This window comes from Fusarium musae, chromosome 6 (genome assembly GCF_019915245.1).
Source record: "Fusarium musae strain F31 chromosome 6, whole genome shotgun sequence".
In the NCBI taxonomy this organism is placed as follows: Eukaryota; Fungi; Ascomycota; class Sordariomycetes; order Hypocreales; family Nectriaceae; genus Fusarium; species Fusarium musae.
This window is the reverse complement of record NC_058392.1, coordinates 4,144,665-4,167,083: the sequence shown is the minus strand read 5'-3', so window position 1 is coordinate 4,167,083 and position 22,419 is coordinate 4,144,665. Positions and strand designations below refer to the sequence as shown.

Genomic DNA, 22,419 nt, shown 5'->3' with positions numbered 1-22,419 from the left:
AACCCTAACCCTAACCCTAACCCTAACCCTAACCCTAACCCTAACCCTAACCCTAACCCTAACCCTAACCCTAACCCTAACCCTAACCCTAACCCTAACCCTAATCTCCTAGAAATTTAATAACATCTCTAGCTATAACTAACTCAGGAATTAAAAATTAATAGTATAGTAATTCTATATAATTCAACTTCTATATATTACTTAAATATCCTATATATACTTAACTTTCAGTTATTAGTATACTTCTCTAGTTAACAGATTAGCCGCCTTATTATCACTATCTACTACAGCAGCTTCCAGTTTAACTTACTAAACAATTAATCCCTTAATTTAACAACCTATCTCAATAGCCACATACCAGTAGCTTAAAATAATAAACTAAACCCCAATCTATATACCAGTAACAAGCGCAAGCTACTTACTTAGCTTTACCATATCCCAAAGCCCCTTCTCAGCCAACTTCTATAGCTACAGGCTAATCACTTTAGACAGGCCTCAAATACCAGAAAGCCAATATAGCACCTTCTTAAACAGCAGCAGCCATATAATATATATCACCATCATCAAGCTCAGGCCCTCAAGCAAGAAATATACTACCTTTCAGCCTTACTTACTATTTAAGCCCTTACTCTTATCCCAGTCTATAATAAGCACTACCTGCCCATCAAAAACAAACAAGTTCTTCAGTAACTATTTAATATCATAATACTTTAGCATTAATATCTCTAGACCTTACCTAGGCTATCCTCCCTATATATACATAACCAGGAATATACTTAACTAAAACTACTATAACTAGCTAAAATACTCCTCTATCGCCTATCTCCAGCACTTAACCTAACTACTGCCATTCCCCGCATTAACAATCTTCCATAGCATCACACCTACTAGCCTTATTAACTTCTCTATACCCAGCTTTAGCTATATATTCTTCCAGTTTATCACAAATAACCATCCTAGGCCCTCAAATACCAAGCTATTAGCAATATCCCATAGCTATATTATTTCATAGATCTAACTCTATTATCCGCCTATAAGCTTATTAAGCCAGCCCTCAGCTTCCTACACAACCGCCTACACTACCTATTAAAAGCTATTCACAGTAATCTTATCGCCTAGATAGTTAAGCATTATACTATCACTATCCTATAGCACTTACGCTTACCTACCTTCCTAATTGCAGTAGCCCCTTCTATATATTATCTACTAAATAATAGCACTAAACAGCATATATAAGCCAGTTATAAGCTAATTACAATAACCCTTCTAGAACTAATCAATAGCTATAAAACTAATATCACAAGTTAAGTCCTTAAAGTCATACAGGTCATCCTTAAAGAAATACTCTAGCATTAGAATCTAACTGCACTATAAAAAGCTAATAAGAAACTAGGTATATATATAAGACAGTACCTATATACTATCCTCTTTAATACCCAGTACAGCTATAAAGTAAAGCAGCAAGTTATAATACTGCTTCCTCTTAAGCTTCTACTTAATTAACTTAATATAAAAATTAAAGATAGCCTTATTAAGTGCCTCTTTATTAGGGTCTTCTTCTTCTCTATCTTCTTTACCCTTAGCACTCCTTCAGTCTCAGTCTCTTTCTCTATTACCCTTTATAACCTACTACTACCCCTACTTCTTCTCCTTCTTCTTATTAGTAATAGTATTAAGTCACTAGATAATATTAATTAAAGAATTCTATTACTCTTCTATAAATCAGATACTATACTCTATCTTAGCTTTATTACACCTAAGCAGCTAGATCTAGACATAATAGCACAAGTACTACTACTAGCATATACTATACCTATCTATTATATCTAACTACTACTTTTAGCCAAATAGGGTTAATACTAGCTTAATTAAGTTAATACTGCCGAGCCACTTAAGCGTTTTATCTAGTACCCTATCTAGCCTCTCTATATAACAGCCAAGCTCACGCCAAAAGCTCTTAATTAACTTATAGAGCCTCTAGTTCACTTTATAGTACTCCTAAAGCTATATCCACTACTTAACTGCAGCAGAAGCTAATAATAACCCTACCTAGTATAGTATCAGTTTATCCCTTTACTATAAGTACACTAACTATTTTATAAACTATACCTATCTTAACTTAATATTAACTCTACCTAGTGCCTTTACTTAACACTACTATTCTACTTTTACCTCCTTTAGATCTTTCTTATACACTTAGATAGTCTATAGCAGTATAGTATTACTATTAATATTACTATTACTATTACTATCCCCCTATTTAGCTATACTACTACTAGTATTACTACTGTAATTAGCCTATATAGCAGCTAGATTAATAACCTAGTACCTTATATATAGAGCCTTATACAGTAACTAAAGCATTACTATTACCTAGCTGCTCTCTCCCCTGCTACTAACCTGTACCCTATAATACCTTACCTAGGTCTTATATATAGCAAGATTCTAACTATTATAAGTTAGAAATTAATAGCTCTTATAGCTAAGTCCCCTATATATCTTTAATCTAGGAATAGGCAGGCTTCTATTTAGTAATAGCTCTATATTTATATCTATTAGGTCTTATAATACCTAGGAGCGCTATCCTAATAATAAAAATAATTTAGTAAATATAATAACTTTTTATAGTAGCTATCTAATAGTCTTATAGTAATTACAATAGTAATACTCTACTTAAGCCAGTTTAGGCTTAATAGCTGCTTTATAAAGTAAATAAACTAATATATTAAGCTACTTATAAAGCTAGATTATATAGTCTACTATACTATTAGTTATAATATACTTATTTAATCCCCTACTTTTATAATAGTTATTTAATTAAGCTAAAAGCAATACTACTAATGCTTACTAGTCTATAAATAGACTAATTAAAGTTTTCTAGTCTTTAATTAAGCTAGTATAACTTTTATTTATATAAATAAAAACTTGCTTTTTACTATTACTATAGTAATATATAATTAAACTTTATTTTAAATTATATACTTTTACTAATATAACTAGGTAACTTACTTTTTAGTATTTTTATAAATATATTAATTTCTTATTTACTTATAATTATCTCTTTTTACTATTATTACTATTATTACTATTATTAGTATTTAGGGTTAATTCCCTATTAATAGTTAACCCTAAATACTAATTATTGCTATTATCCTAGCAGAATATTATTCTAGAGGAATAGCCTATATACTACCCCAGATCTCTATATAATCTTACTAACCCTAAGTATTATTCTGCCAGAATGACGCCCGGACTAGAGACCAGGCCCATGCACTACCCCGGATCTCTATACAATCTCGCTAACCCCAAGTGTCATTCTGCCAGAACGACGCCCGGACTAGAGACCAGGTTTTTTTTATTAAAGTAAGTATTTTTTATTTAATAATTACTATAATTTTTTATTTATTTATTTTAATTTTATTATATAAGATTTTATATTTTAAGTATATTACTTATAATTAGTAAAAATAACTTTTTATAAGTTTAATAAATATATTAGTATTTTATAATACTTTTAAAACTTTATAAATATATTTTATATAGTCTTTTTTTATATTAAAGAAAATAAAGATATTATTTAAGTAATAAATTATAAAAATATTAAAGTACTTTTAAAGTATATTTATAATTATATATTAAAATATTATAAGTATATTAGTTAAGCTAAAAAGTATTATTAAGTATTTAAATAGTTTATATTTTATTTTAAAAGCTATTTTTTATTTATTACTTTTTTTAATTTAAATAAAATTATAAGTAAATTTAAAATCTAAAGCTATAAACTATTTTTTATTAAATAAGTAATCTTTAAGTTTAATTATAAGTAGTAGTAATATTTTATTTTTATTAGTAATTTTATTAAATTATTAGTAATTTACTATAAGTTAAAGCTTATTTACATTAAGTTTTAATATAAATATAACTAGGTATTTTACTAAAGATTTTAATAATTTAATATACCTTCTTTATAATATATTATTTAACTATTTTTTAAGTATATTAAGCTTATTTTAAGATAAGTTATAAATAAAGAAGAATTTTAGGTTTTTTTTATTTTTTAATATAATCTTAATATTATAGTTTATATATTAAGGTAGCTTTATATTAAGTTTTTTTTAAAATAGTTTTTTATAAATATAATATTAAATTAGTATATTTTTAAAGTATTTATTAAATTCCTTTTTAATAATCTATTTTATCTCTTAAAGATTATAATTTAGTTATTTAAACTATTTTTTAAAAGTTACTATTATTTATTTAATATATTTTATTTTACTTTTATAATACTTATATTATATTTCTTTTAAAATAAGTAATATTTTATTACTTTAGATTTTATTACTTTCTTTAATTAAAGTTTAAGATTTTATATTATTATTATTTAAATTATTTTTATTATTTAAAAAGTAATCTTTATAAATTACCTAGCTAGTTTTTTAATTAAATTATAAGTTATAGTATTTTAATTATAAATATTTAAGTATTAAATTATATTTACTAATAGAAATATATAATAGTTAAGGTTTCTAAATAAGTAAACTAGTCTATACTAGGTTTATATTTATAGAATGCGTAAGGCATTATACTAAGCATATTAGGGTATTATATCTCTTAATAGTTAATAATATAAGTTAGGCTTATTAAGGTAAAGAAGTCTTATTAATAGCTAGTAAGCTAAGTTCTATCTACTGCTAAATAATTATATATATATATTAAATAATATATAAGTTAAATAGAGTTAGTTTAATTCTATTTATCTTATTATATAAGTTAAACGGGGTCAGTTTAACTTTATTTATAATAGTTAGTTCTATAAGTTAAATAGTATATATTTAATTTATATAGGGTAAGTAGTTTCGATTAGGAGGAAAAAGGTAGGTATATCTGTATATATATTATAATATATTAGATTATAATAAAATAATATTAAAGTTAATTCCTTAATTTTTTCTATTTATAAATACCTTAAGGTAATTAATCTTATAAGTTATCTATTTATTATTATAATTATAAGTCCTTTTTTCTTTATTTATTATAGTATAAGGTTTTTCTTTATCTTTCTATAGTAGCTTAAGGTTATTTACTATTTTAAAAGAAATATAATTTATATTAACTTTACTATTTATAAGTATACTTAGCTATTTACTTTTAATTTTAACTTTTAGTTTAAGGCAAGTCTATTAACTATTTTTTATAGTTATTTTTAAAGCTTTTATAAGAAGTTTATTTCCCTTTATTCTATTATTTATCTAGTATTTTATTATAAATAGTATTATTTTTTTCTTATTTAAGGATAATTATAGCTATATTTACTATTATAATAATTAATATTATCTAAGTATTAATAAGTTAATTTATTTTAATATTTAGCTTTTATTTACTTAATTTATTTATTTAATATAATATTTTTACTAGTTACTTATATTAATTTTTCTTTATTTAAGGTTTTACTTTATACTTTTTTTAACTAATTAATTTTTATAATAATTTTATACAGTTTTTTATTTAAAGCTTTTTCCTTTTAATCTTTTTTATTATAAACTTTTAGTCTTTATTAAGCTATATAATAAAAGTTTTAAATATAGTTTAAGGCTTATTTTTCTACTTTAAGGTTTATTATAAATTTTATTACTTAAGTTTCCTTATACTTTTTAGTAAATTAATATCTTAAGGTATTAATTATAAAGTAAGGTTTTTATTTTTTATATTCCTTAATTTATATTAGAAAATAGTTATTTATTTCTTTTTCTTACTTATACTATTAGTAATAGTATTATATATAAAATATCTATAATATTTACTAATAGTTTAGGTAGTCTAGGTATCTTTAAAAGTTTACTTTTATTTATATTTATTTTTTTAAAGTAATTAAGTCTTTTATTTTACTCTTTATATATAATTAAATATAGATATTATTATCTTACTTTATAATAGCTTTTTATTTTATAAGTTTAATATACTTAAGTACTTTACTATATTATATATAATTTCCTTTTTTATTATATTATAGTTTAATATTTATATTTTAGATAGTATAATTTACTTATCTTTTAATTTTTATAGCTTTTAAATCTTAGACTATTTTTAAGGCTAATATATAGTTTAGATTATTATAATATTAGTTTAGTCTTTATAAAGTAATTTTTACTAAAATTTTATTTATTACTATATAAAAATTAGTTTTATTTATTATTCTTTTTAAGGATTACTTTAATACTTATTTTATATCTAGGTTATAGGTTTAAGTATTTAGTTTATTATCTAAGTTAGGGTTAATTTCCTTTCTTTTTTTAACTATATAAATAGTATATCTTTATTTAATATATTATTATTTTAGCTTAAGAACTAGGTTTTATTTAAGTTTAATTTTTTTATTTTATTTTACTTTTTTTTTTTTATTATTTTTATTACTTACTTTCTTTTTTTTTAAATTCTAGATCTTCTTATTTATTTATATTATATTCTCTTTTTTTAATTTTCCTTTCTTTTAGTATTTAAGTTATATATTATAAGTTAATTAATAAGTAGCTTAGTTTAAGTTATTATTTTTCTATAATATCTAGATAGTATTATTTATATATCTATTATTTATTAAAAAATAAGTTATATATAATAGTACTTAAGTTTAAGTTTTATATATAAAGTATTTTTTATATATTATATCTATCTTTTTTTATTATATTAATAAAGTAAGTTACTATTTATAGTTTTTTTTTTTACTAATACTATTAATATATTTTTTACTTTTAAGTATAGGTTTATATTTCTAGTTAGTTTTAATAAGGTTTTTATATTCCTAATTATAGTATCTTTTCTTACTATAATTTTAATAAGTAATTTTAGATTTATCTTTTTTAATTACTTTAATAGTTATAGGTCTTAATTTAGTCTTATATAAAGTATTATAGTTTTATTATCTCTTTTAGTTAATATTATAATAAAGTTTATTTTTTTATTATCTTTAATTATTTTAAGTATTATAAATCTTTTATTAAAATTATATATTATTAATATAAATAGCTTATTTAATATAGTTAACTAGTGTTTTAGGTTTTTTTTTTTTTATAAAGTTTTACTTAAATAGATTTCTTAAGTCTATTAAAGAATAGTAATATAAGTAGTTCTTAGTTTTAGCCTAGCTTAGTAACTAGTTAAAGGAACTTAGTTTTATACTTAAATACTAATTTAGTTTATTTAAGAATTTTAATTTTTTATTTTACCTAGCTTTTTTTATTAACTAATTTAAAGGCTTATTATAAGGCTTTTTTAAAAGCTAAGTAGCTTTTATAAATTTAAAATATTTATAGTAATAGTTTATATTTAAGTTTAGTAATTATATCTTTTAATATAAGTTAAAATTACTAAGCTATATTTCTTTTAAGTTATCTTAAAGTATATATAACTCTATTACTATTTTTATTAAACTAGTTTAAAAAGTAGCTTATAAAGGCTTAATACTAAATAAGAAATATAAATAGTTTTACTAGGTTTTTATTAAAAAGTTTAAGTATATTTAATTTAAAGATTTTACTTACTTTTTTACTATTAGTAATTATAGTAATAAGTTAATATATTTCTTAAATAATATTTTACTAGTTAGTAGCTTGCTAGGCCTATAGTTAAGTTACTTTAGTAAATACTTATTAAAGATTATCTATTTTAATATTTATATTAGTTATTTACTAATATAGCTATTTAATATTAAAGTTAATACTACTATTAAAGTTATTATTTATATTTATATCCTATAAAGTAAAAGGTATATTATTATTAAATATAATATATTACTAAGTAAGGTTAATATTAGTAGTTATTATATTTATATTACTTAATATTATATAATATAGTCTAAATAAGAGCTATTAATATATAATAGTTAAGTCTAATTATATTAAATTAAGCTATATTTAAGTTTATTATTAGCAGATTATATAAAGTATAATATTAAATATTATTAAAGTATTATATCTTTAAATAATAAATTTAATATATATTAAACTTAATTAATATAAAAAAGTTTTATTAATAGCTAATAAGCTAGAATCTATAAAAGTACTAAATAAGTGTTTTTATATATTAGCTATATAATATATTAGTATATTAAAGTTTAAAGACTGCGATATTTAGTATTAATCCTAGATTATAATAGTAAGTTTTTAATTTTAGTATAATTAGTATATTTATTATAAACTAAAATAGAAGTTATTAGTCTTTTAATAATTAGTAAGGAAATTATAAGTAATATATAATATATCTACTAGAGTTATAATACTTTATATATAAAATTTTAATAAATACTTACCTTTATCTTTATTAGTATATTTTTAGTTTTAGTAAAAATAGTTAATAGATATTACTAGAGACTGTTGCTAGATTGTTATAAAGGATATCCCTATATCGGAAGTCTGTTTCTTTATTATAGGAAATCCAGAACTTAGCACCCTCGACTTTGCCTTTAGCCCAGTGCTGAGCGATATTGTTTATAATCTCAAGAGCATGATTAAATTTATAGTCCGATCCAGGGCCATAAGCAGTTTATATAATAACGAAGCCCTATCTCAGGGGCCTGTGACTGTCTAGAAGAGATAATATTGTGTCTAGTCGCCGGATAACGCTACGGTTATATTGAGGATCTCCTTGAAAGCGAGCCTTCCGAAATATATCATCATTGATCCAGGAAGGATAGTCGTTCTTTTTTAATACTGGTTCGGCCATCGTATATAAAGGTATTGAATATAAAGTCTTCACAGCGGGGAAGAAAAGAGGAGAAGGACACGTGGAAAAAAACGAAAATAACACAGGTTCGGATAAATCCACTCTTGCTTACATAGACAACTAGTAAGCAAATCTTCCTCTTGATTGCCTCATGCAAGAGAAATTAAATCATCCTGTCCAGCCTTCATGTGCATTGTACAAATATACGACCACCACGGGATTGTCCAAACAAGCCAAGCCGCAAGCCAGATATATCCGATACATCTCGCCACAATCGAACTCTTGACCAGCCCAATCCGATTATTCAAGCTTTGCACCAGGTCTTCAACCATAATACCGACTGCCTGGAACGTGAAGAACATTATAGCAGAAGATTCTTTCAGAGGGATTCCAATAGTAAGATCAGGTGCTAAATGGATTAATCCAGATATGTAAAATACAACTAAGTTCTTGGTGTAGCGGGTAATTGGCGAATGCTTGGGGAGGTGCAGCAAGTTGTATGCAACCCAATCGGCGTGATCCGTAAGGAAACATCTCCAGGTTTGATGCCATGAAATGCTACAAAGAGGGTCAGGACTTTTGTGAGATATATAATGGAACGGAACTTACCCCCACCACCGGCGCACACTATAAGCCTCTGTAAAGGAGCCAAACCAAGAAGGCCACATGACAGGTTCACTCAGACCCGAGCCCACTAACACGACAGCGATTACGTTGTAGCAGATCTCGCTAGTAGTTCCGATTCCAGAGAGCCATGTGACAGTTGAAATGGCTCTTTGAAGAAGTTCGTATGGTCTCACATCGCTCAACCGCGAGAAGAATCTAACTTTGTTACTGGAAAGAGAGTCGCGAGCTGGCTCGGGCTGGAGACCTATAATGGACATATAGGCAATGGAGGCGACGATGACACCAACGCGGGTCAATAAAAACCGACCCCGTGATGGAATATAACTTGGATCTTTGGAGGAGAATGGGGGTGTGTTTCGGGCTGGTCTGGATGTCTTGATGCGGCGCAGATTCCACTGCATGGCGAGAGCCCATGTGAGACGGCTAATGAATGAGCCATTGCCAGAAGCATCATTGCCGACGAAAACGGACTTGGGTGTGGTATTTTGCTGTCCCTCCTCTTTCAGGGTCTTGTACTCGGCCTTTGACAGACGGAGCAATGAGTTGCCATTGAATGCCTGAACCCAAGAGAATGTTACGAGAAGGCATCGAATACTCGCGTTATCCGATACGGCAGAAGCGGTGCGATCACCAATAAACGTCAATAGAAATATCAAGATAGAGGCAGCTCGACGGATCCAAGATTGATCCTTGGTCGTGAAGCCCAGGGTAGCAGTACATAGGAAGTGAGCGGCTATAAAAGAGCCAAGTGAGAGGCCGGGCGAGGGTTGAGTTATGAGAAAAGACATGGTGATTGGGAGTCGTCGATTATGATGATGAGGGCATTGAACTCTTTATTTCCCAATAGCATGTTATATATGAATAACTACAATTACGTCTCGTTAGCGGATAGTTATTGGTAGTCTGATGCGGAAGTTTTCCCTTGTCTACCGTTCAATGTTGTAAATGAAAAACAGACGAGTACTTGCTTCAAAATCGTCGGTCTAACATGTCGGTGGCCGAGAGGGTGAAGGGTTCGGGCCGCTGCTGGTTTCTAAAACCTTACCCCGAATAGACTTAACTATGAAAGCGTTGCATTAGCGGCTTACCATGTACTACTTCGTGTCGCTTTCAAAAGACATCTTCAATTGTAACATCCTGTTAGACAAGGCATTCAATTATCGCAGACAATATCTGTATTACGACTAGGATGACCTTGGAAGGTGAAAACGAAAAGGCCAAAAGTGCGGCTACCCAAGAATGCCCCTCAACAGAGGAAAGTAACGCGGCTCTTGGAAACGATGACCCAAGCACTCCGAGGACGGACTATCCCAGTGGCCTCCGCCTCACGTCTCTTATCGTCGGGCTCTGTCTCGCTGTACTTCTAGTCGCTCTCGTGAGTATTGTCGTCGACGCAGAATTTATGCCGTGTCTAATCATAGAATTTACAGGACAACACAATCATTGCGACTGCGATACCTCGAATTTCCGATGACTTCAAGTCTCTCAACGACATAGGATGGTACGGTTCGTCCTACCTCCTAACAACATGCGCTTTCCAACTCTTTTTCGGGAAACTATACACTTTGTTCGACATAAAGTGGGTTTTCATTATGGCAATGGCCATTTTTGAGGTTGGCTCCGCCATTTGCGGAGCTGCGCCGACGTCTGAGGCGCTTATCGTTGGACGTGCCATCGCGGGATTTGGATCTGCTGGCATATTCCAAGGGGCCTTCATCATTATCGCTTATTCTGTTCCACTGGACAAAAGGCCCATGTGTATGTGACTTTTGCTTGCGTGGTGATATTATTCTAACTAGGATTTGCAGACAATGGCATGTTTGGATCTGTTTATGGCGTTGCATCTGTTATTGGGCCACTGCTGGGAGGGGCATTCGTTGACCACGTCACTTGGCGATGGTGGTAAGTTTTATTCGCAAGACAAGGCTGCAGAAAGTTAACTAGCTAAAGCTTCTATATCAACCTACCCGTAGGTGCTGTCGCCATGGTTACCGCTATATTTGCTGTTCGTATCCCCAAGCAAAAGAACCCTTGTAAAGGAACCTCCTGGATATTTTATTTGAACGAGCTGGATCCCATTGGCACTGTTTGTTTTCTTCCCGGTGTGGTATGTCTATTGCTTGCTCTGCAATGGGGAGGAACGCAGTATTCCTGGAGTTCTGGCAAGGTCATAGGTCCACTTGTCCTTGGCGTTGTCCTCCTCGCTGCCTTTTTTGTTGTCCAGGTGTGGAAGGCAGACAAGGCTACAATACCGCCTCGAATATTTCGCCAAAGGACTGTTGTGTCTGCGTGTATCTTCACTCTCCTGCTGAACGCTGCATATTTCGCCATCGTTTTTTACATACCTATTTGGTTCCAGGCTATCAAGGGCGTTTCTGCTGTTAAGTCAGGAATCATGTGTCTCCCCATGATTCTCTCAGTGGTCATTTTCTCGCTTGTGGCAGGGGGAGGAGTCACCGTTATCGGGCATTATGTACCCTTCGCTTACGCAAGCTGTATCTTGACCACTATTGGAGCAGGTCTCATCACAACCTTCGACACGGACACCGGCCATCCGAAATGGATTGGATATCAATTTTTGTTTGGGGCAGGAGTTGGTTGCGGTATCCAACTGGGCATCATCGCGTCCCAGGTCATTTTAGAGGAAGCTGATATTGCTATTGGAACTGCCATTATCACATTCTGCCAGATGCTGGGAGGTGCAATATCTGTATCAGCTGCTCAAAGTATCTTTGGCAATCTCCTTTGGAATAAGGTTTCACAAACGGTAGGAGGAAGTTCAAATATCATAACGCATGTTGGGGCGACCGATTTGAAGGACGCCATTGATCCTCGGTTCTATGACAGAGTTCTGGGGGCATATAACAATGCACTCACAGAAACGTGGTATGTCTCGGTAGCCCTTGCTGCACTATCGACTGTTGGAGTTATTGGTATGGAATGGAAGAGTGTTAAGAAGTCTGCCGCAGCTATGTAGTATGTCCAAGCCGTACAGCCAAGTCTTTCTACCAGTCTATGGCCGAGGTTGGATGTTCCTGGCATTCAAGTGCTTTTCAAAGGTAGTGATAGAGAATGTCACAAAGCCCGCTTTAGGATTCACGCAACTGTGAACAAGAGCACAATTAATAGTTATTTCAGTATATAGATATGTAATATAGACCAGAGTTATCATCGTAAGGCAGGTAGCAATTGCCTCTATTAGCCTGGCTATGAATGTTGACCTTGTACTTATCTATGTCAGCTATAATGCCCCTGTCATCAGATCAGGTCCCAGCTTCTATTTTGCAGTTGAGACATGTGGCTGAGAGCTTATTTCGGTAGAGAGAACCTAGTCCCAGCTTCGGTCACCGAAGTTCAAGTGTGGTACGACATTTAGGACTGATTGCAAAACGAAGTGTCTGCATTCAAACTAGCTTCTAGCTGGGCGATTCTCGTGTCAACAGATATGGTAATTGCAGTCGAATTCCGCCACAGGCTCCCCAGGTCACGACGCAGCCACAACTTTCCAACGCCGAATAACGCCAATTATCGTCTGGGGAGCCGATTGGCCCATTTAGATCCCATTTATGACTAAACTGTCCATACCATTGCCTGCCTCTATACTTGTTACGCGAGGTGGCGTAGCCTATCAAGGTGCTCTCCTATAGCCTTTACTGGACTTGGTGGGGAGAATGAGTCCGAGGGCCAGAAAAAGTGTCCGGACCGATGGTTCTGCAGAGAACATAAAAGGCAATGGTCCATTTAAATTTACTGCAGATCATTACTCTTTTGCCCTCTCTCAAGTCTGCTGATCTGGTGTCGATCAATCATTACACGTCACATCACCATGATACCCTCCATCATCCTCTTCCCAATCTTGGGTGTCCTTGCTTCTGCGCAAACAACAACTCTTAATGTTCTCTTCCCTGTTGAGGGTATCAAGTCAGTCTACGGTACCGTAGTGGCAGCAAGTCCCCAAGTCACCACATTCGCCCTTCACTGCGGCGAAAAGGTCGACAATGTCCAATGCGAAATCATCGGCACCCAGACCGTGGTGGTTGGGCCAGAAACCTTGTCCATCAACTACTCGTTTGATGGTAACGACAAGGTTTCTTATTTGTAAGCCAATCTACTAAATAACGTCTAGTCAACCAAACTGACCTTGCATGCTTAGTTCTGAGGATCTGAACTGCAAGATCAAGACGGCCGAGGCCAGCTGCCACATCTGGATCCAGACCGAGAACTCAGCTGGTGAAAAGGTTACCACGTCCTTGTCCAATTTCGAAATGAACACCAAAACCCGCCTGATGCCCGCTATTATCACTGAAGGAGCTGAAAAGCTCCAAGCCACAGAGGTCACCGCGACTCCCACGCCAGGTGCCATGACATCCACTGCTACAAGTCACTCAAACGAGACGCACGAGGCTTCTGGGACCTCCTCAATGCCCAAGCCTACTACGTCCACAGCTACAGGTGATGCCGCTCCGGGCATGTCACTCCATGTTGGAGTGGTCGGGCTTGCCGCTGTTGCTCTAGCCTTCCTGATTATGTAGTTTAGTGATTGGATGATACATACTAGGGTACTGAATGATTGTTGAAGAGGTAATGCATTTTTTTCTCTGTAGATAGATCTGTTATATGAGTAGAATTCTCGAGTTTAGTTAGTATAGCTATATATAATTGAAACTAGTTGCTAAAACCCTGAGAACTCCTTGATGTTCCCATTCTAGTCAGTATATCCTTTTGCTCTGATGTCCATACTTCCTCTATCTCATCAGATAACACAGGCACCTGACCTTTTAGTTCCCTTGACACAGCTTCCACCTCACCCAGAACCCTGATTATGTTACCGCCAAGTACTTGTGTAATGACATCCTCTGAGAGCTCACGGTCTAGAAGCTTCCCAACAAGTTGCGGGTATCTGGACACATCATCCAGATCTTTTGGACCTTGTAGCATACCATCAAAATCGGAGCCAATGCCAACATGCTTAAAGCCTATCCTTTGACCTGCGTATATAATATGATCAATAACCTGATCGACCACAGCTCCCTGAACTCCGTTGGCGTTGACGAGGTTAGGGAGAAAACAGATCATTATAAGGCCATTGTTTGTCTTCAGAAGATCTAGGACCTCATCTGTGACGTTGCGAGGACTGGGTAGTAGTGAATTACTGATTTGGTGAGACTCTTTGTTCTTTAACACTTCAGTAGATGAGGACTTACCAAGAGGAATGAGAGAAAATGACTGGGGCTTGAGAGACACCCAAGACTTGTTTCTGAGTGTCTGTAGTTGTGTGCGATAAGTCGACTATCCTGCGAGGGTGAATATTAGCAGGCATAACACGAAAGGCACTCTCGACAACTCACATGCCGATACGGTTCATCTCACGTATCATTTCCAGGCCGTGGCTAGATAAACCCCCATTTTTATTCTTTCCGTTCTGAGATAGCGTTAGCCAAGTCATTAAACCGACCTCAAATACTTACCGAGGAATCAGCATATAGATTATCATCATCATGACAGAGAGTGATGTATCTGACACCCAGTTTGTGAAACAGTCTCACAACAGAGGAACTGTCAGCAATCTGATGTAGGCCTTCAACACCGATCAAACTAGCAATCCTTCCTGATTTGAAAATTGTTTCGATGTCCTTTGACGAGTTTACTGCTCCGAAATACTCAGAAAAGGTCTCAACGAGTAAGTGAATAGTGTCAATCTGCTGTAAAGTCTTCATCAGACACTCAAGCTTGCCGAGTGCATGGTTGGTTTTTGGACTAAGAGGAGTCAGAACAGGCACGGTAAGATCAGAATTTGGAGCTAACGAACATTGGGACGAAGGCGCTCCAAAATTGTCCACCAACGAGGCCTTTTCTCAGTCGAGTTAAATCTGTTTGGCCGATAGGCATCTTATGAATCCCAGGAGAGAAAAGTTCAAAGTTGTTTCGAAACCATCCCCGGATGATGTAAGGAAAGTCATTGTGTCCATCTTTGTTCCTCGTGAGTGACGGAGTATGATGGCAACTGTTTTACTAACCGATTAATGGGACTCTTTTCAGCAGGGCATGGGCCTGCGACAAGGATTCATCAGGTGTTGGAGCCATGTTTTATCAAGTAAAATCATTGACAAGCTTGAACAGAACTGGGTAGCGCTGAGCCATGATTAAGTAGTTCCGACTAGATTCCTTCCACCATTCCGACCCCAGATACGGCTATGTATGGTATCGTAGTAGAGCCACATAGTGATAAAAACTAATCTAACCAATTCCCCAACCCAGGGCTTTGCGTTGCCATGCGAATCAGGTCTCTGCTTCACCCTCTTCATCATGCCATTGAGTATAGGCATCCAAAAACCGATCAAGAGCGAGGCGCCGAACTCTTCGTACTTGGAAAGACTTTTGTGATACGCGGGTAAACCACGTAGATAGTCTTGGTACGAGGATGGCAGGCCGGATTCTTGGGCCCCCTGAATCAATAACCCCTGTTAGAGTCAGATCATAAGTATCCATAGCGTAGGTCCGCAATGCCTACCATGTACCGAACGCTCGGAAGGGCTTCGGGCCGGAATGGAAATCTCGCCATCAAGGTCCGCACCGGAATCTCCTCACAAGTCGCCGCCCGCGCCGTAAACCCAGTTGAACAGGTACGAGCTATCAGCTCCATTTCGACATAGGCGACACCCGCCCCTTCGGAGACTATGAGCCGATGGTATTCTTCCCGTGAAAGCAAGTATGCCATTCCGTGTACTGACGGTGTCGCTTCTGCATCGTCGGCCGGAGTCCTCTCTCGAATGCCAGCCATGGCGGGTTCCAGGTACGGGACACCGAACACGTCGAAGCAAAGTACATGGGAGGGCACAAAGACAGGCCGAGAGTCTCTTGGGCTTAGCTGCCTTCGCTTCAGCGTTGTGCTGGTCATGTTGGAGCCGAAAGCAAAATACCAAACCATGTCGCTGTCATGCATTGTGAAAAGTCGGGATTTGGAGAGGCAGATGGTTAGTGCTGCCGAGATAGTGCTGGCCTGGATTCCTAAATATTGTGAGTAGGTTGGACAGAGTCGATAATTCGGCCCGCGTGAATTTTTTAGTGACCCGAATATCGTAGTTGGCACTGCGTTTAGTCTTATGTGTTGTCCTTGCCCTCACTTCCTCACAATCATTAGAAAGCAGCACTCAAACTTTGAGCCTCATTCCACGTCTTCGCGATGGGCATAGTACAGCATTTGACTAGCCAAGCTGCAAAGCTGCAACATTTACCCTTTCATTACGGGATTGCCTTGCTACTGGCACTGACCTATGGTCTTTGTCGCATGGTCCGACCGAAAAAGAAGCATAATTTGCCAGTGTTTAGACTACGAGACAATAATGTGCTGGCTGTTCTTACCGAAGCGTACAAACAGGTCCGTCATTCAGTTCCCGGCCCTATTCTCAGTTTGAGAGCTGATTCGCTTTTGTAGTACCCGACTTCACCTTTTATGCTCGAATTGCCAGGGATGGAAATGGCTGTTCTGCCACCCGCCGATGTAGACACCATTCGTGGGCTCCCCGAGTCAGTTGTGTCAATCAAGTAAGTCGACCGATGGTAGCTGGCTGTTCAATCAACTGACAGCATTTAGGAAACACCATTATGATGTTTTTCTCGGCGAATATACCTACATGGGTACCAAGTCAGACGAATTCGACTCAGCAATGCGCAACGTTCTCACTCGCAACACCCCGGCCGTTCTCGAGTCCTTCACCGATGAGGTCGAATATGCAATTTTCAACACAATCGGCCCGTGTAAAGACTGGACGCCAATTGTTGCTCGCAAGGCCATGTGCAAAGTCGCCTCTCTTATGTCTGGAAGGGCATTCGTGGGACTTCCACTAAGTCGTGAACCAGACTGGGTCGAAGCCAATGTCAATTATACAGCCGATGTCTCCAAGGCTTGGATGATTCTCAAGATGATCCCTCAGCCTATCCGGTTTTTCGTTGCCCCATTTCTCCCTCAGGTACGAAGCTTGAAGCGTCAGCGGAAGAATAATGAGGCGAAACTGGCACCACTTCTGCGAGAGAAACAGGACTCGTCTTCTGCTACTTCCGCCAGCAAGGAGAAACCTGTTGGAGGAGATTTGCTCGACTGGTTCATTTCTCAGTACAAAACGACCCCAACGGTTCAGGAGCTTGGCAGAGATCAACTGCTAGCAACTTTTGCTTCAATCTACAATTTATCCAACGCCTTGACCTACATCGCCTTTGACCTAGCTGCCACTCCCGAGGAAGATGTAGAAGAGATGCGAAAGGAGTTGACCGAAGTTCTTGGAGAAGATGGCGTGATTGATAAGAACTCGTTGGCCAAACTGAAAAAGCTAGATAGCTTTGCCAAGGAGTCGCAGCGCCTTTGTCCTCCGTCACTAGGTACCTTGAGCAAAGACATCGTCCCGCTTCATGTTTCGCCGTACTAATCGCAGCACAGTCAATATTCCCCGTATCGTCACGAGCCCTGAAGGACTCAAGACATCTACCGGGGACGTTCTTCCTACGGGAACACGCATGACCATCATGAGCCACTTCATCAACCACGACCCTAAAGTATATCCCGATCCAGAGAAATTTGATCCGTTCCGCTTCTCTAGACTTCGCCAAGTTCCAGGGAACGAGACTAAATACCAGCACGCATCAACAGGTCTTGACAACATCAATTTCGGGCACGGTATTTGGGCATGTCCTGGTCGGTTCTTTGCCAGCGCTCAGATTAAGGTGGTGCTTGCGCATCTACTCAAGAACTATCATGTTAACCTCAAGAAGGGCACTGATAAGCCAGGGCAAATTCATTATGGCTTGGCTATCTTGCCTGATGCACAGGCTGAGATCATGTTTAAGTCGCGGAAATAACATCAGCTAGCCAGTGCAGTACAATGTTAGTGATGTCTTTCAATACGATCTATAAATAGAATATTTATTCTCTACGTATTTGGTCATGTGGCAAAAAGATAACTATTGGAAAGTGCACCAATTCTTTTCATTAGCTATAAGTTGTGGTTTTGTATCCCAAAGATTACAAGATATAGTCAAGCCAAGTCAAGCAACAGAACCCTGGTTTAGTAGTCGCTTACAATGGACACTCGATTGGGATCTGAGGTAGTTTCTCAGCCCGATAGACCCAGATCAATTGCTACACAAAAATGTGTTCAGACTCGGCATTACGAGTAATACTCATTCAGACTTCGAGGTTCTTCTTGCGGCAACCTTGATAGCTCTAATCGTAAAGATCCTTTCGAAGGTCTATCATTGGTGGCTTCCAACGGGGGATGCCAGAGGTTGGTCAGGCCACCAGGGTTCTCGGCTTTTCGCAAGTTGTTTTCGTAAAGCGGGCCGAAGCGTTCCATCCACTTTGCAGATGCCGAACAGCACTCCAAAACCGGAAAGAATCATTGCTTGCTAAGTTCTCTCAACTGATTTAAGCTCTTTATCACAAGTTTCAACTGTAAATAACACATCCAGCTCCTAACTTCGACGCTTGCGTTGATTCAACACGAAAGATATATCGACAGCGTGAGCAGGGAACAAACGCTTTGCATGACTGTTGAGTGGATCATTAACCCTAGCGCTTTATCTGCATCAATCAACTGATACGAATTACTTATTTGGTATCATTTACTTTCGGTCAACCTTGCTGACGAGCCCCTGTTACACAATGACCCAGTCCACGTTCAGCTTCAATATTGCCTTCACTCAATCCGTGAACCCACCAGATCAGACCGTTGTTCTCAGTGCGACGGAACTTTGGTATGGGATTCGACGAGGCGGCCGCAACCCCCACGACTTTGCACCGTACGTAGCCTCTTGCGAGGTTTTATCTGGCACACAGAACGAGTTTTGTCGCAAGCTCACCCTTGCCGATGGTGCGGTCCACACAGCAGCTGGTGAGGATCTGATCCAGGATGTAATCATCGCCCCGCCGCTTCATGTAAGTGCGACCCCACATTCTGTGATATTGATGGATGTCGGCTCACACCATCTAGGTTCAAGCAAAGACAGTCACAACAGGCGCCACAAGTACCTTCCTACTGTCTCACGGCACAGCAGCGAAAGAGGACAATGAGCGACCTGAGCTGTTCCTGACAGCTATGTATGAGCTGAAACTCGACAATGTTAAGCCTGGGACACAGGCTGCTAAGGACATAGAGTTCAATTATACAGCTCTGGCTAGAGGAGCCTGTGATAACGCCGTCAGAGATATTCGCAAGTGGAAGACTGAAGGAAAGCTAGCTGCCTGGCAGAGAGAAGCCGAACAAGATGGGGCGGGGGTCTCTAACAAGGGCGAGATACTGCCGTACAAGGATTAGTTAGCATGCATGCCTGTGTTGGTGCTAGCTACCCTGCAGGTTATTGGGTAAAAGCCAATACAAGGAATTGACACAGTCTACAAGGATTTTATTAATGAACACAATGTCAGAGAAGTGGGTATTGGTTGGAGAATCTAGCCCATTGCGTGAGCGGATACGTTCTGAGAGATAATTAACAACCATGAATTTATGCTTGCTTGATACTACCATTGGTTTGAGTCGGTGGAGAGTGCGCTATTTCCGACTGATTTTCGTTCAGCGACTATAAGCTAGACTCGGCTGGGCTAACTGATGCGACCCTGATGGCCATGCTAAAAGCTTATGCACAACTCTGAAACGCTTGGGATTATGTACAATAGTTAGTCTCTGCTATCCTTTGGAACATTTGCTTGGTTTAACTGGGCTCGTGGGGGCTCGTCTCCCTTTACAAAGCAAGCTTAAATCTTTGGAATCCACAAGATCTCGTTGGTAGCCCATCGTTATCGACATAGTCAAGCCACTCATAAATGAACCAGGGACACCAAGAATAAAGTCCCCCACTGACAACCAAGCCAATTGCACCCATGCTGATCGTATTTGATAGAGCACATAAGGAGTAGTGCCGATGTCACCATTCTCAGCCGCTTTGACATCACGGTGCCATGTCTGAACAACAGAGGGAAAAGCCTGCTCGATTAAGAGCTGCGTGCACTGAATGCCATAGTGCCAAGGTATGACAGAACCAACAAGCTGGAGTGGCTGGGAACCGACAAGGCTGACAAGCATGCACGCACATCAGGTCCGGTGCAGTGGAGAAAAGACAGGCTGCGCTCGATGTCGACAAGCGGGACTCAGGTGCTGCTACAAAGTCTCCATGGTTGGAAGGATGTCACGCAAGAATAAGCAAATGTCGCAAATCACAGAAGGAAACCAAGGGCCTTCACAACAAAATGTGAACCAACAACGATCACGGCATAACTCTACCAGCGTTGAGTTGCCACAATCCGCTCTGGCATCACCTTTGAGCAATCCTGCAAATTTTGAAGTTTTTGATTGCTTCAGTGCTGGTACTGGCAGTGCTACTGATGCTGGGCTTTACGGCGATTCGACTACTGATGCCAACAGGTCAAATTACTTCCAATCAGGTCTGAACTTTGACTTCAATATGGATCACATGGCACTCGACATAATAGACATGGACGGTGATTCAACCATACATGCAAGCGGGGGACTACCGCTACAGCAATTTCCTCCTAGCCCCGAATGTTCGAGTTCCTCAGTAGCTGCATGCATGGCATCTGCCACAAGAAAGATTCAGTTCGACAGTCGCCAATTTCCTCATGTTGCAGCACTGTCCAAGATCATACTCATACTCGAACACCACGTCCGATCCAAAACGCATTCCATCGACGAGATTCTGCGCGTTAACAAAGCATGCTTGACAGATCTAGCCACTATAATGGACCAGGAGGAGTACAAAGCTTGCCGTAGCTGTTGTATGACTGTGTGTTCAGTGCTGGATCTCATACTGGTGCTTTTTGAAGACATGGTTCAAGACCAGGCATGGAGTCACCGACGAAACTCAGCAACGGCGTCACCGGTTCTTCAGTTTGGTGTGTTTGAGCTAGACCCTGAAGAGCAGATCTCGATGGCAAAAAGGATACTGCATAAGGAGGTTCAGCGAGCTTTGAAGATCGTTCATGAATTCTCCAAGGATGTTCATGGAACTGGAGCTGACAGTCAGAAAAAGCTTGTGGCCCAGATGTGCGCGATGTTGATAACTAGGGGTGAACACCTTACTAAAAGTCTAGACAGCGGATCTACTTAGTGGTGAATATATATTTGTATAATCTAGTTAAGCCAAAACGAGATACGAAAAGCATACCGTACTGTGCCTATGCAATGAACCACGCCAGCCAGCTCCCGCAGATTAAGCTTCAGTCACTTTCATCTTGAGTAACTACAGAGTGATTACCTTCCTTCTCCTCGTACTTCATGATATCCGCAATTCTATTCAAAGCATCAAGTAATCTATCCTTCGGGACTGCAACCGTCATTCTAACCCAGCCGTAGTAGTTGAGATTGCCAGAAAATCCCTTCCAGCCTCCAAAGCCGCGAAGCCTTGAGACCATGACCCCAGCGTGTTTCAGCCTTTCTAGTCCCTCATTTTCTTCTTCGAGAGTCTCGGCATCCTTGACCAACTTCACCGTGACGTAAGGACCAGCTTGTGGATATATGAACGGAGCTCCCCATTGGTGGAATCGTGCTATAGCAGTTTTCTGAGCTCCTTCAAGACGCGTTGCTGCCTTTTCAAGGAGATCTGGTAGCTCTTTTGATTTAAGAAGATGGGTTGCTGCGATGGAGGATAGACAGGACGTGTGAATGGTTGAAAGTATATAAACCGAAGCTAGCAAAGCTCTACAGAGAGGATCTTGGTTTATGAGGAATCCCTTTTCAATATGTCAGTCAATAAAATATTTGTAGTATTGTCAGCCTTACCAGACGCAAGCCACTTGAACCAAAGTCCTTACTGAAGCTCCATATAATATGAACTTTACTTGCAGGCAAGGGCACAAGCTTTTGGCACTCTAACTCAGGGCTCCCATTGGATAAGCTAAGCGCAGAGACGAAAGGCGCTCCAGCATTACCGTCATGCCGTCGCTTTCGTTGGAGGTCACTCATGGCGTACAGCTCGTCAGAGATATAATGTATTCCATTTCTTTGACAAAATTCAATCGCTTCTTTGAGATATGCTTCGTGGTAGCACTGGGCAAAAGGATTATGTGGGTTA

General features: G+C 37.2%; 6 protein-coding genes across 6 annotated transcripts; 4 read left to right on the top strand and 2 right to left on the bottom strand.

Moving 5' to 3' along the window:
* Positions 1–9,320: 9,320 nt before the first annotated feature.
* J7337_009149 (uncharacterized protein) lies at positions 9,321–10,130 on the bottom strand (the record flags this gene model as incomplete). The annotated part of the gene is made up of 1 exon (XM_044826750.1): positions 9,321–10,130. The coding sequence occupies one exon, from the start codon at positions 10,128–10,130 to the stop codon at positions 9,321–9,323; it is 810 nt and encodes a 269-aa protein (XP_044679667.1).
* Positions 10,131–10,531: 401 nt separating this feature from the next.
* J7337_009148 (uncharacterized protein) lies at positions 10,532–12,319 on the top strand (the record flags this gene model as incomplete). Its single annotated transcript, XM_044826749.1, has 3 exons — positions 10,532–10,717; positions 10,773–11,100; positions 11,316–12,319. The coding sequence occupies 3 exons, from the start codon at positions 10,532–10,534 to the stop codon at positions 12,317–12,319; spliced, it is 1,518 nt and encodes a 505-aa protein (XP_044679666.1).
* An 849-nt stretch (positions 12,320–13,168) lies between these two features.
* Positions 13,169–13,874, top strand: J7337_009147 (uncharacterized protein; the record flags this gene model as incomplete). The annotated part of the gene is made up of 2 exons (XM_044826748.1): positions 13,169–13,440; positions 13,496–13,874. 2 exons carry the CDS (start codon positions 13,169–13,171, stop codon positions 13,872–13,874), a joined length of 651 nt encoding a protein of 216 aa, XP_044679665.1.
* A 133-nt stretch (positions 13,875–14,007) lies between these two features.
* On the bottom strand, positions 14,008–14,418 carry J7337_009146 (uncharacterized protein; the record flags this gene model as incomplete). Its single annotated transcript, XM_044826747.1, has 1 exon — positions 14,008–14,418. The coding sequence occupies one exon, from the start codon at positions 14,416–14,418 to the stop codon at positions 14,008–14,010; it is 411 nt and encodes a 136-aa protein (XP_044679664.1).
* Positions 14,419–16,976: 2,558 nt separating this feature from the next.
* J7337_009145 (uncharacterized protein) lies at positions 16,977–18,195 on the top strand (the record flags this gene model as incomplete). The annotated part of the gene is made up of 2 exons (XM_044826746.1): positions 16,977–17,718; positions 17,777–18,195. The coding sequence occupies 2 exons, from the start codon at positions 16,977–16,979 to the stop codon at positions 18,193–18,195; spliced, it is 1,161 nt and encodes a 386-aa protein (XP_044679663.1).
* Positions 18,196–18,997: 802 nt separating this feature from the next.
* Positions 18,998–19,649, top strand: J7337_009144 (uncharacterized protein; the record flags this gene model as incomplete). The annotated part of the gene is made up of 2 exons (XM_044826745.1): positions 18,998–19,270; positions 19,326–19,649. The coding sequence occupies 2 exons, from the start codon at positions 18,998–19,000 to the stop codon at positions 19,647–19,649; spliced, it is 597 nt and encodes a 198-aa protein (XP_044679662.1).
* Between the last annotated feature and the right edge of the window lie 2,770 nt (positions 19,650–22,419).